The sequence below is a fragment of the Rhinolophus sinicus genome, chromosome 14 (assembly GCF_057876585.1).
Source record: "Rhinolophus sinicus isolate RSI-liver-muscle chromosome 14, RSI-T2T, whole genome shotgun sequence".
Classification (NCBI taxonomy): Eukaryota; Metazoa; Chordata; class Mammalia; order Chiroptera; family Rhinolophidae; genus Rhinolophus; species Rhinolophus sinicus.
In genome coordinates this window covers 84,826,967-84,841,215 of record NC_142514.1, presented here as the reverse complement: position 1 = coordinate 84,841,215, position 14,249 = coordinate 84,826,967, and the positions used below count along the sequence as shown (strand labels likewise).

The following is a 14,249-nucleotide window of genomic DNA, read 5'->3' as shown; positions in this document are numbered from 1 at the left end:
TGCTGAGGTGCCAGCTCCAGGAGTGACTGCATTGTCCCTGTGGCTCTGGCCCATTTGTGGTTATAGCTTTTGCTAGGTGACTTAGATTCCCGGGATCTGGTCGTATCACTTCCTCCCTGTGACTTTAGGGGAGGTGTGGCATGCTGGGAGAGTTGTGGTAGTTATGTTACTGATGCTAATTTCTGGGCTACCTCACTGTTTCTGATTTGGCTTCCCAGCATTTAAATCATCTTTGTAACTAAGTCCTTGTATTAAATTCCCTCAGATTGAATTATCTAGAATGGCTTCAATTTTCATATTACATATTTCTTCCTCATTTACTTCTGTATTCTCTATGTTCACCTTAGACTGTTGCCTTCTCTTGCCAGTCTAATTTTTATTACATAGAATTCATGTTCTTTTGAAGTTTGAGATCATAAATCAGATGCTTCCTAAATTTTTGTTTCCTGAAGTAAGCATTTTTTCAAGTCACTTTTCTGATACCTCTTGACTTACCATGGTCCTCTGTCCTTTTTCATAGGGCTATAATTTTACTTTTTCTTATTACTCTTTAAATGAAAAGATTGAATTACATCCAATATTTTGTCGTGAACAGGGTGCATAAATCTTTGGGGCCCCCTGCTGTCCATGTGGACTCTGTTCGAATCTTCCTCTCAAGTTCTAAGCTGACAAGCAAGTGGTTGACACAGCCCCTAGCCAAATACAGTGGTACCTTGGTTTTCTAACGTAATCCACGAGTTCTGAAATGTTTGAAAACAGCCGACAGCTAGGCCTCAGGATCTTGCACTCAGCGGAATCCATATGACATGTTCGACTTCTGAGTCGTGTTCGAAAACCGAAGCATTTACTTCCCGGTTTACGGCATTTGTAAACCAAAATGTTCGTCCACGGAGACGTTCGAGGTACCACTGTATTTAGTTTCCAGAGATTATCCAGCAGTATTAATCCGGCTGGTTTTGGACTGAAGAGGGATCTTTTTTATTTCCACTTCCTGGTTTGGGTGCCTATAGTTTCATGAATTATATGGGGGTTAAAAAGTATAACATATGTGATAAATAATTCATCTATCAAAATTGTACATCGGAACCTATCAAAATAATATTATGATCTTACCGTAAGTTTCTGCAGTGTACACTTCTGCTGTCATTTCATATCTTAATATAATATGCTTAAATAAAATCATAAATAATATTTTGGTGTTTCATAAGCATAAAGTATTACCACCTACCCCCCTTTTATTTTTTACTATGTACTGACATATAAATAGCTGGTGAAGTTCCTATGATTATGCTATTTAATGAAGACGAACACTTTATTAAAAAATTCCTGTTTCTGTTAGCATAAGATCTGATAAAATTTTAATTTTTATGAAAGACGTAAATGTAAGAAACGCATAGAAACAACGGGACACTGTGCAGGAGCTTCCCTTTGCACATTGCTCAGCCTGGACCTGAAAAAGTAGCTTTGCTTGAGATGCGGGAATCACGGCAGTCATACTTTACATATTCTGCTCCTATTTTCCTCGCTGGGTGTTTATGTCATGCAAGTGTACTGTGGCCTGGGGACTTCTAGAACTCGAAGCAAACTCTAATTTGTCTCTTACCCAGACTATACAATTTCTGAAATGTTTACTGCTCCCATTGCTTTTTCAGTCTTTGCCTCCTTTTTCTGTGCAGGAGGCCTTTCCTTATTTTTTGCATCAGTTTGATTGTTTTAAAATTATGCTTTCAGGGAAAATTCAAATGTTGGGTTCCTTCATGTTAACCTTAGGATTTCTGGTGACGGAAAAGACGGTAAATCTTTTGATTCAACAGGAGGTGAGTTGCAAATAACGAAACATAACAATTGTTCTAGAAACCTTGGAAAAGGTTATGCATAGGTCCCTATTTTGTTTTTTCCCCCCATGAATGCCTTCTTCAACTCCGGACAGGCTTTGAAGACGTTGAATGGCATCTTGCATGCTGTACCTTTAGAAGAGAGAAAACAATTCTCCTTGTCCGAAGGCCCGTGTCATCTTATGTAAGTGAACTTGTACTCGATTATGTGGTGACATAAGGGCAAAATCTCTCTGTACTTCCTCAGTCTTTGTTCTTCTTATTCCTGATTGCTTCATTCCTTCCTTTAGTATATGCTTTGTGCATCTGTTATGGATCAGGCACTATGCTAAGTAGTGAAGAAGGACTGAGGAAAAAAGCCAGACTTTACTAAGCTCTTTTTTTTAATAGTATGGGTTTTGGTTTTGGTTTTTGTAGGTGTTTTTTTTTTGTTGTTGTTATTTTTCCATCAAGTTTGTAAAATGTTTTCTCGGGCTATAGATTATTTTTTCATTGTGTATGTGAACTGAATTAGTTATTCATAGGGGAATGTTGAGGACAGACCCTGCTGCTAAACTGCTTGGCTTCAAGTCCTGGTTTTGCCCACTTATGTTCATTGCATTATCTACATACAGCACAGCCTTAACCTCACTGTACCTCATTTTGCTTGCCTGTAAAATGGGCCAACATTAATGCCTGACTGATAGAGTTACTGTATAAGTTCAATCAGACAGGCCATTGAAAGTAATTAGCACATGACCTGGTAGAAGGCAAATACTCAAAGGTTACCAACCATTAGCTGTACCAATAGGGAATGGAATCTGTATTGCTTTTCAAGTGATAGATATTTTGGTTTCTTGGTGCTTCAGTCATAATTATGTAGTTCTTGGGACATTGGAATTTGGAGGTAAAGTTGTAATGTATGGCCATGAAAAGAGCAAAACCAGCACCCTGTTTTGAAATTTGAACCTAAACTTCTGACTGTGTGCTAACCACTAACTAGCATTGATGGCACCATTGTGATACCCAGTCATTATGTGACATGAAGCCGTGATAGGCAAAAGGAAGGGTGACTAAGTTTACCATAGCATGCCCGAAAGAGGTGACTGGTGGGCAGCGAGCTCATTGCTGTCAGGTTTGTCCACTTAACTTGTCTATGCAGGATGCAATTTTTCCACTGAATTTTTCCTAAAAAAATATTTATTGAATATATTAGTGAAATCATTATTCTTAGTAGTATGTTTAGACTTGGAGAGCCGCTGACCTGAGGTTTTCTCCTAAGTTTTCAATCTAATCATATGGTCCTACCTTATTAGTTGTATGTTCTAGAAAGTCTGGAATATTCGAGACTTCAAGTAAAATATGAAAGCATAAAATTAAGCAGAATTCTCAGTGGTACTGTTTCAAGGGTTCTATTTAATAGTAAAAAATCGATCATTTATCATGAGGAACTGAACTACTACAAGATTTCTTAACAAATCTGTTCTTTAAAATGGGACTTATTTCAAACATTAAAAAAAGATCAACATCACATTTGTCAGCATTTAGTTAAAATTGTTAAATAAATACAAATGTTCTTCAGCTTGTGATGGGGTTAGGTCTCAGTAAATCCCATGATAAACTGAAAGTATTGTAGGTCGAAAATGTATTGAATATACTTAACCTACCAAACATAGTAGCTTACCCTGGCCTACCTTACACATACTCAGAACACTCATGTTAGTTTGGGCGCAGTCATCTAACACAAAGCTTATTTTATAAAACAGTGTTGAATATCTCATGTCATTTATTGTACGTGTTGCTTTTGTACCATTGTAAAGTTGAAAATTATTCAATTGAACCATCGTAAGTTGGGGACAGTCTGTGTACAATATGGAAGTCTGTGTTAGTTACAATAATGTAATCACTTAATCTCATTACACCTCTAACTTAATCAGTTATTAAAATGAGTTCAAGAAGCTCATTGGAAAGACCCACAGCATTGTTAATATTTCTTCCAGATGTCAAACTGTGTAAAAATAGGTATACATTCTCATAAGGCTGGTGAGGTGATTATAAAATTCCAGAATATTAGCATTTGATGAATCCTCAGAGATCATCAAATTGAATTCACTTTACAGAAGGAGAAATAGAATTTCAGAATGTATAGTAGCTATAGCTTTTAAAAGAAGTACAGTAGTCATTAAGATACAAACTTGAGAAACATTTTCTTTTTTTTTTAAACAAACAACTGTTTTTATTTTTTCTTTTTAAACTTTTATTTTTTTTTTGAAGATTTTATTGGGGAAGGGGAACAGGACTTTATTGGGGAACAGTGTATACTTCCAGGATTTTTTCCAAGTCAAGTTGTCCTTTTAATCGTAGTTGTGGAGGGCACAGCTCAGCTCCAGGTCCAGTTGCCATGGTTAGTTGCAGGGGGCACAGCCCACCATGCCTTGCAGGAGTCGAACCAGCAACCTTGTGGTTGAGAGCCCGCTGGCCCATGTGGGAATTGAACCGGCAGCCTTCAGCATTAGGAGCACAGAGCTCCAACTGCCTGAGCCACCGGGCCGGCCCCCGAGAAACATTTTTCCTAAAAATCTCTTCTTGACATTGAGAAAACGCTGATGCTGACTTTGAAATAATTTCAGATATATATACATATATATATATACACATATATATGTATATATGTATACATATGTATACCTGTATATATGTATGTGTGTGTGTATATATATATATATGTAGTCACAGAGTATATATATATATATATATATATATATATATATATATAGTCACAGGATGTGGCATACAGCATAAAGAATAGAGTCAATGGAATTGTAACAGCTGTATACCCCATGCTATATACGATGTCAGAAGGGTAGTAGTTTGGGGGAGGGGGTTATCACTTTGTGAGAGGTATAAATGTCTAACTATTACATTGTTTTGTACACCTGAAACTAATAACACATAAAAAGAAATATATATCTTGGTCTTAAATTTTCAAGCCAATATAGTGAAGTTTTGCCTATTTGTTCATTTCACTAAAATGCAGTTTATCTAAATGTTTCAGGAAAAACCTTGCAAGGACAATCTTGACTGTGGGTGGTAAGAAATGTTTAGAATTTTAAATATTAGAATATTTAATATTGGACGTTGGGGGTTTAATGAACATTGTGGAACTATGGGGAATAAATTATGGCCAAATTGAAAAAAGGAATTAGGATTTTATTTTTCATTTATTATGAGAGATTTTGACATGCTTGAACACCGTAACAAATAATGAATATTCATTTACTCACCAACCAGCTTAGTCAAATTCTATCATTTTGCCACATTTGCTTTGAATCTTTTTAAAAATAAATCAGAGTTACAGGTAAAGCCCCAGTGTCCGTATCCCTGATCCCATTCCTCTCTCCATTGGTAGAAGTAATCCTTGACTTGGATTTATTTTTCATTCCTGAGTATATTTTTCCACTTTTTTGCTTTGTGTTCATAAGCAACATATATTATTGTTTTGCACATTTTAAAAGCATTTTATAAATCTCATCTTATTGTACATATCCAGCTGCAACTTTTTTTTTTACCCTTAAAATTATTTGAGATTTAAACATGTTGATATACGTAGTTTTTGTTCATCTGCTGTGAAATACCACAATCTTGGGATTTAATCTTTGTAGTAGAAGTATTATTATTATTATTATTTTTAGTAGAAGTATTATTTAAAGGCTATTTGATGAGCTCCTTTTGATGAATGTTTTAATATACAGAAGGTGCCAAAAAATGCATACACCTTTTAAGAAAGGAAAGCTATTAAAATTGTAATACTCAATATATACTGATAACAAAAGATGAATACATGTCACATTTGACTTCTGCAATTACAAGAGATGCACAAAGTGGTTACCATCAGCATCCAGACACTTCTGATTATGTTGAACTACTGCTTGAGCAACATGGACCAAAGTGTCCACTCGTATACATTTTTTTGGCACCCTCAGTGTATGAAATACAGAGATATCATTTACTTAAAAATTGTTATATGCTGACCAATTGTTTACATTTTCACCTAATATTTTGTAAATATTGAACTTAAATGATTATAATTATTCCAGGATACATCTTGCTGCTTATAAAACACAGTGCTAGTCTTAGATGGAATTTCTTAAAGCAAGTGCTAATGTGTGGAACTCATTTCTTCTTTTGCTTTGTGCCTAGAATTGTCCATGTTTACCATGTTTTTAATCTCTAGATTATGACCAGCAGGTTGCTCTTTCTGAAGCATTGTGTAGACTGACAAATAAAATATCAAGAGATGACCTTGTCCATCAGTGGTTTGAAGATGACGTCATTGCCGAAGCTTTCAAAAAAATTAAGGATCGAGAATTTGAGACGGTGCGATTCCTGGTCAACAAAATTCCGTTTAATGTGTACTTATTAAGCATCCTGTCAGTGCTTTCCTGTGCTCATGGGAGGGTTTTTTCCTTAAATGTGATTACGTTGCCATTCTTAAACTTTGTTTCCCACTTATGTGGAACAATTTGAGGACAGTACAAACAGAGTGTTTGTGGGTCAAATATGGGGATGCAGACAGGACTTCTTTATAGGTAACTTCGAAGTTACCTATATGTGAATGTGATGGATCCAGTCAGAGAAAATGGGGTGGGGAGCAATTTTTCAACGAGCCTCGAAGGGTAGGCTGAATTGGAGAAGAAAAGAACGTGAACTTCAGCTTTGCAAAGAGCAGCCTGTGCAATGATGGGAGGCTTAAATTAGCACGGTGTGCTAATTATGCTTAAATTATGGGGTGTTTGTGTTGTGAGCCATCCAGCCCCTATACGTTGGAGGAACAATAATTTTTAGTGTCTTCTATGCAACCTGGGTTCACTGTGATTGTGTTCTCAAGTAGCACAAAAATAGCCTATGGCTTTCTTGCACACTCACCTTCATCCTAAAATAGTTAAAATGTTTTTCCTCTTCTTGTAATAAGTTCTTAAAATGAGAGTTAGACACTTAGGAAAAGATAAAATTCTTTATAATAGCGTCATGTTGAACAAAACCATCCTGGCCCTAACTGCTGTGGACTTAAGATTCTATTAAACTTTTACATATATGATTAAACGTATTAAATATGACTGTGAGTCTATTGCCAGATCTGCAATAGTCAGGATTCAATTTGATCTAAATAGAAAGACCATGATATGAGCATTGGAGTCCCACCCCCCCGACTTACTCTGACGGCTGCATTTTGGCAAGGTCGTTGACTTACAGAGCCTGACAGTCCACATCTGTAAAATGGGAATGAAACCCACCTCAGAATCTGGAGGATTAAGTGAGAGAAACTGAAAGTACCTGAGATGTTGTGGACACTCACTTGTTAGTTTTCTTTCTCCTGTGTGTCATTCCGTCATCTGCAGGGAAATTTGATGAAAATAGGACAAAAATAATTATCTTGTTTTTCAGGTCAAGATAGCCATCAACTTCTTAATAAGTTGCTTTTATATGAAGGCTTACATTGCTGTTGTCTATTTAGTGCTGAATATAGATAGACACAGAGTGTAAAGACTGAATACAACAGCCAGTCTTTGCTAACAAACGAGATGAAAGCCTAGATCTGTGTCTCCTGGGCTTTCAAATTTTGGAGGCAACAGATTTACCTTCCTAATAGGTGTTGGTTAGCCCTTTAAAAATATTCTTTATCCTTAGAACATACACTAGGAGAGAACCTAGGAAGGAGTGGGATAGAGAAGTCTGGATAAGGAAAATTGGCCCTGGATAATACACATAGATAAAACCAAAATTGATAAGTTTGATAGGTTTTTGGTTGGCTTGTGCTGTGCAGATGTTAGTGAGATGGATGCCCGGTGGGTTAGTCAAATATTATAATCGAGCTTATTAGTATGATGTGTTTCTCTGCTATTCTTCTAGCCCAGTTAAACGTAGTTGTGCATATCACTTTTGGAGACTTAAACATTCCTCAGCAGAAAATCTCCTGGCTGGGGGATTCCTTTTAAAACATGTGTCTGGAGCCTCCTCTTAGTGATACAAAGTATTGTTTTAGTTCAAATATAATAATGAATCCTTGTGAAGGCTTGTGATGTTCCTAGATCCTGGAAATGTAGAAGCAAACACTGGCTTCTACATGCTGGTGAGGGGTACTACTATTTAATAAGACATCTTGATTTTTTTTATTTTATTAAAAACTTTTCATCATTTACTTTGAAGGACGCTAGACTGTTTCTCAATTACCTAAACAACAGACTTGGTGACCAAAGAAGGTAAGATGTTTTTCTCAGTATTATTTTATTGACCTGTTGTATTCTGAAATATCTAATATTAAAAAAGAAATCTAGGATATGTTTTATTTTAGGAGAGAATTTGGGATACATAACTTACTGAATACTACTGAGTTACCCATTGTATAGAAAGACTAGACACATTTTGCCTAGTGATTCATTTCTATGTGTTTAAAGTAATTTCTGTCAGTCTTTTAGTGTATTTAGATTTGGAATATTTTTAACATTACATCATCTGGGGAGATTTTATGAAGAGTAATTTCCTATAGATGAGGTCACTAGGGATAGGCATATTATGGACAGGTAAGTCCCTGATGAAAAGATATTTGCTAAATTCACTCCTTTCATTGGGAATCTTGCCAAACGACTGGGTTGAGATATATTACCAGTAAACCTGGTTTGTAGATTGCCAGATGGAGATTTGAAATCTAGCCATAGGTAGATCTCCATTTGCGGGTTTGAGATCTCCTTCCATACTTTGTGCAAAGAGACTTAATGGCACACTCTAGTTATAAATGCTTGTTTGTAGAATATCTGTAGGTTGGGTTTTGGTTCCATCCATATTTTATTTCACTTTTTAATTGTGAAGTATTTTGCAGGGTCTATTCATTTCCATGTATTGCCGCTTTTGCTGATGGGTATGAGGTATGTTTGTCTCTTTTGGGGGCCATGAGGGTGGTGTGTAATGAAACCCATAGTTTGGTTTACTTAATCAGGCCAAGTTGTTCTTGATACCTGAAGCATTTTTAAAACAGGAAGTCTACTTCTAGAGGCCTCAACTCTGAAGCTTATTGTCCCCTTTCCCAGTCTTCTCTCATACTGTAACTGGGGCACATTGCCAGGACGTCTAAGGGCCCTACTGTTAATACTAGGTAAAGAAATTTTAGGGTTTCTATGTATTTATAAGGTTACTTACAGGACCCTTCCCTTATTTTACTCTATTAGTGGGTACTATTATTCATGTTTGGATAAACGGGAAAAGGGCAATTGTCTTCCTTTTCATACAGCTGATGCTTCCCACTCCATCCCCAGCAATTGGGGCCACTCTCCTTTCTCTAGATCGTTCTGCTTTGTACTTTATATTCCAAAATTGAGCAGCCTATTTTTACTCCCTTTTTTTGGTTTCTAGAAAGGTGCCCCAATTTACAGCACCTTAATTTTTGGGTGAAATCTTCAAAGATCTCTAAACAGTCAACATTGGGGTTCCTAGGACCCTGTCTTCAGAATGTCCTAAAGAACCATTTCTTTGTTTTGGGTTCAGAGTCCCCTTCTTGGCTTCTGTTAGTTGAGTCTGCAATTCATTCTACAAGTTCCTGCTTCTAGAACTGATTTTGGTAGCTTGATTGCTGTATCTCAGTGGTCTGTTTTTCCCTCTAGTTGTCTGAGGAGTCCAATCTCTGCTTGATTCTTCTTTCTAGGACTTCTAGATTTATATCAGCTTCAATCACGGCCCTTACACTGGCTTCCAGTAACATACATTATGGGTTAAAACATGTAGTTATTAAAAAGTAACCATGTGTGATGGAAAGATGTCCAAGAAATACTATTTGTTGGAAAAGTAGGTGGTAGAATAGTAAGTCTAGTGTTTGCTCCATTGTTGAGAAATAAAAACTCTCTATTTACTTTCTGATATATGTCTAAAATATGTCTGGGAGAAAACAAAGCCATTGTTCATGGTGACTTTGGGAAGTCTGATACACTTAAATATGTGTTAAATATCTAAGGATAGTGTTCTGTGTGTTTTCTCCCCCACCCCCGAAATTAGCTTAGTTATATAAAATTGAGACCTGTTTTTTTTGTTTTGCAGAAATGAGTAAGGTACTAAAGAGACACCCTATAATTACAGTAGTGTTTTAGGAAAAGGATAAGTTCTGGTTTTAATGGGAAATATTTTGTCTCACCCTTTGACATGAGATTTACGTGTATAATTTTTACTGAAATTGTATCTTACAGTTGAAAAAACCAGTAGATGAAAAACTAGAGGAATTCTGGATTGATTTCAACCTAGGAAGTCAGAGTGTAACTTTTTATATAGACAATATTGAGGTAATCACATTTGATTTCTGTTTAAATTTAAGTGCTTAGACATTGTTTATATGCAAGTATGTGTTATGTGCTCATTTCACATATTTTTCACTTATTTTTTTTCCCAAGAGTGCTCTGTGGGACTCAGTAAAACTTTTGAAGGAAGCGGTGATTAATTTCAGCATAATAGGTAAGATGATAATTGAACTACCCCACATTTAGTTCAGCGTGGTATTTCTGTTTAGAGTTGCGGTATATGTTTGGTTAATTATTGAGCAGACTCTGTGCCTGGAAGTAGAAGGGAGGTGGCATAGTGTGAAAGGACCATGAGGCAGGGACCAGGACTGGTGACTTCTTTGCTTTGTGACTCTGGGGTTCAATTACTTGCCTGGTTTTCTCATTATAAAAATGGTTTAGTTATTCAAAAAATAAAAATAGAATTCCTAGATGATCTGGCAATTTCACTTCAGGGTATATATCCAGAAGAATTGAAAGCAGGACTTGAAGGGATATTTATACACCCATGTTCATTGTAGCATTATTCACAGTAGCCAAAAGATGGAAGCAACCTAAGTGTCTATCAGTAGATGAATAGATTTTTAAAAAGACAGTATATATCTACAGTGGAATATTATCAGCTTTAAAAAGGAAAGAAATTCTGACACATGTGACAACATGGATAAACTTTGGGGACATTATGCTAAGTGAATTAAGCCAGTCGCAAAAAGACAACTACTGTGTGATTCTACTTACATAAGGCATCTAAAGTACTCAAATTTATAGAAGCAGTAGAATGGTGGTTACCAAGGGTCTGTCAGGAGGGGAAAATGGGGAGTAGTTGTTTAATGGTCACAGAGTTTCAGATTTTCAAGATGAAAAAGTTCTGCAGATCCGTTGTACAACAATGTGAATATACGTAACACCACTGAACTGGACACTTAAAAGTGGTTAACAGTGTCAATGTTATGTTTTGTACCACAATTTAAAAAATGGTTATAGTACCTGCTTTCTCCCTCCCACAGATTTTTAATAATCAATGACTTTATGTGGGTATATACCACCTCTATCTAAATGTTATCCCTCTGACTTCCCACCTTTCTTCTTAGTTGGTAAGACAGAGTGGAGCATGAAATCAGGTGGGTACAAGTACTGTAACTTTTGTTCGTCCACTTCACATTGCAGCTATAATCATACTTGGTCAGGATTCCTGAATTGGGTCTTTAAAAAATAAGGGGACCTTTTTGAAAGTAACTTAGTATAGATATTATTTTTAAGTAATTGGGTTTATTGAAGATTTAAAACCAAATATAATGTGATTATATGGATATTATACTTCTAGATCAGCTTGCATATTTTTACCAAAATAATAAAAATGCAAAATTGGAACCACGGATAAGAATAAAAATGTTTATCGTGAAGCCTACTCTAAAATGACCCACCATGGAGATTCAAATTTGATGCTTAGCTTCCTGAGAGCTAGGGTGAAAAGTGAAACATGATCTGTAATATGATTTTTCTCATACAAGTCCTGGGGAGAATAAATCCTCCTTAGCCTTGAACTGTTAACTGAAGGTTCTCCCATGGGACCACTTAAGATAAAGGAAGCCTTCCTCTGCCCTGATTTTCCCTTGGTGGATTTCCTGTGTGCATAAGTTAACTTCATTGTTCTGTTAAACGATAATTCTTGAAAAGGTGAAATCATAACCCTCATGCAAATATTACATGAATGTGAGTTGAAGACTTTATTTAATTCATTAATTAATGAGGAAATCAGTAAGATGAAAATAACCAATTGAAAAGGAGGATTCAAAGAACTATACATATATAAGCAATGAGTAAATTAATTTGTAAATAGATTTAAGATTAGACAATTGCATTCCACAGAAGCAATTAATTTGAATTTCTAGGGACAAGAATCACTTCCATTATCATTAGTTTTCTACATCTTACAGATTTGTAAAATAGCTCAAAAACAAGGAGAAGTGTAGCTATCCCAGAAAGGATTCTAGACAGGCACCCAGTAACTTTTTGGTGCATTTAAAAACTCTTCCACAGTTTTCCATATAGTTATTTTCAGTGCGTGTGAAAATTTATTCTGCAGGGCAGGAATTTTTAATTTCTCCTGTTGCCTATTATTAGAAAAAGAGGGAAACTTGGGAAACGGATAGATTAGGTGGTAAAGCAAATGGCAGAAGAGGAGACTTTCACTGTGAAGCTCTATGAATGCAGGGAAAGATGAAGACAAGTGAGCCTCGATTTTGGAACTATGCCTGTTGACATGGGAGAAGGCTTCAGTTGGAAGAGCTGAGAGATGGTAAAACTGCTTCCTTTGCTCACAGCATTTCTGACATTAAGCAATTCTGATGCTAACTACTTGGAGTTAGTGGAGACCACACAGGTTAACGGCTCAATCCCACAAGACTGCCCCCACTTCAGACACTACTTACAAGCCCCACCTGTACTTTGACCATCCAGCTACAAATCCAGGGTTCCCACAAGCTCCTCATCATGTCTGGTAATTTGCTATCCTGGCTCACAGATCTCAGGGAAACACTGAAGTTACCAGTTTATTATAAAGGCTATAAACAAGGACGTAGATGAACAGCCGGGTGAAGAGGTACACAGAGTGAGATCCAGAAGTGTCCTGAGTGCAGGCGCTTCCATCTCTGTGAAACGGGTACACCACCCTCCTGGCACAAGGAGGTGTGCACCAACTTGGAAGCTTTCCCAAACCCTAGTTTAGAGGTTTTTATCATGTAGCCGGGATCAATTATTAACTCAATCTCTGGTCCCTAGAGGTTGAGGGTTGGGGCTGAAAGTTCCAACCCTATAATCATGCTTCAGTCCTTCTGGGACCAGCCCCCATCCTGCTGCTGTGTAGGGGCCCCCAGCCACCAGCCCTTTCATTAGCATACAAGACACTCATCACTCTGGGGATTCTAAGGGTCTTAGAAGCTCTTGTGTCAGGAACAGGGGTCAAAGACCAAACATTACAAGACAAGATGCTCCTAGCACCTCTACAAGCACTCAGGAAATTACAAAGGTTTTAGGAGGTCTGAGTCAGAAACCCGTGAAGAGGCCAAATATGTATTTTTTAGTGTGTCACAGATGGGAAGAGTTAGCAGTTAAATAGTCACAGAATTGGAAAGATAGTATACATTAGTTGGGAGTACTTCTTATCTGTAGCAAAGGAAAGGAATTTCTAAATATCTCCCTAGAAATGTAAATTAAGTGTAATCATAAATAAAGGTAAGATTAATTTATATAGTCATTACCTGTTACCATTTAAAATACATAAAATGTCTTTGGTATTTACTCTAAGTCAATATTTTAGAAGGACTTCCTCAGATTTTCTGACTGTGGTACCCCTAAATTGCTTTTCCTATTTTACGTTTCTGAACTCCAAACCTTGCTACTGTAATGGTTTTCAGGAACCAACTTGCCAGAGTTAATATATCACATTTCTATGAGATTTTATAATTTACAAAGTGCCTCACAATATCTGGAGGAGGGAGATGTTACTTTCTATTTTTATAGCCAAGAAACTGACGACTGTCTAGCAAACTCTGCAAGGAAGACCTTAGTTTTGTATGCACAGCCCTTCGTGTTAAGAGTTGGCAATGTTTTAGTAGTATGATGAGTGCTTGGTGCAATCCTCAGGTAGTTTCTTCTGACTTTTGTCTCTCTGCCTTGAATCCTACAGCCCAACTAGCTGTTTACTTTCTAGATAATGTTTGAATTACTTTTTTTGCAGAGTTTCATAGACTTTTCCTGGAGTGACTAGATGTCCAGTAAGATTGCTGAGCTTTGCTCTAGGCCAACACTGTCCTATAGAAATATAATGTGACAACAATAGTTTAGAGGTTACCAGAGGGTAAGGGGGGAAGGGAGGAGGTAGAAGATGGTAAAGGGGGTCAAATACATGGTGATGGAAGAACTGACTCTGAATGGTGAACACACAGTGCAATATGTAGATGATGTATTACAGAATCGTACACTTGAAACCTATATAATTTTATTAACAATTGTCACCAAATTAAAAGAAATATTTGAGCGATGTATTTAATATTAAATTTTCAAGTAGCCATGTTAAGTTTTTTAAGTGGACTAATTTTGTTAATATGCATTGAAC

The 14,249-nt window shown here is 36.6% G+C and overlaps 1 protein-coding gene across 1 annotated transcript in view; it reads left to right on the top strand.

The window, feature by feature from the left end:
• Nucleotides 1–14,249, top strand: part of SYCP2L (synaptonemal complex protein 2 like) — a 74,823-nt gene that overhangs the window by 11,929 nt on the left and 48,645 nt on the right. The window contains exons 7-14 of the mRNA XM_074337065.2: nucleotides 1,732–1,817; nucleotides 1,931–2,019; nucleotides 4,870–4,904; nucleotides 6,049–6,191; nucleotides 8,022–8,074; nucleotides 8,692–8,737; nucleotides 10,046–10,138; nucleotides 10,247–10,307. Coding sequence (XP_074193166.2) covers nucleotides 1,732–1,817; nucleotides 1,931–2,019; nucleotides 4,870–4,904; nucleotides 6,049–6,191; nucleotides 8,022–8,074; nucleotides 8,692–8,737; nucleotides 10,046–10,138; nucleotides 10,247–10,307 — 606 coding nt within the window. The remainder of the gene's footprint in view (nucleotides 1–1,731; nucleotides 1,818–1,930; nucleotides 2,020–4,869; nucleotides 4,905–6,048; nucleotides 6,192–8,021; nucleotides 8,075–8,691; nucleotides 8,738–10,045; nucleotides 10,139–10,246; nucleotides 10,308–14,249) is intronic.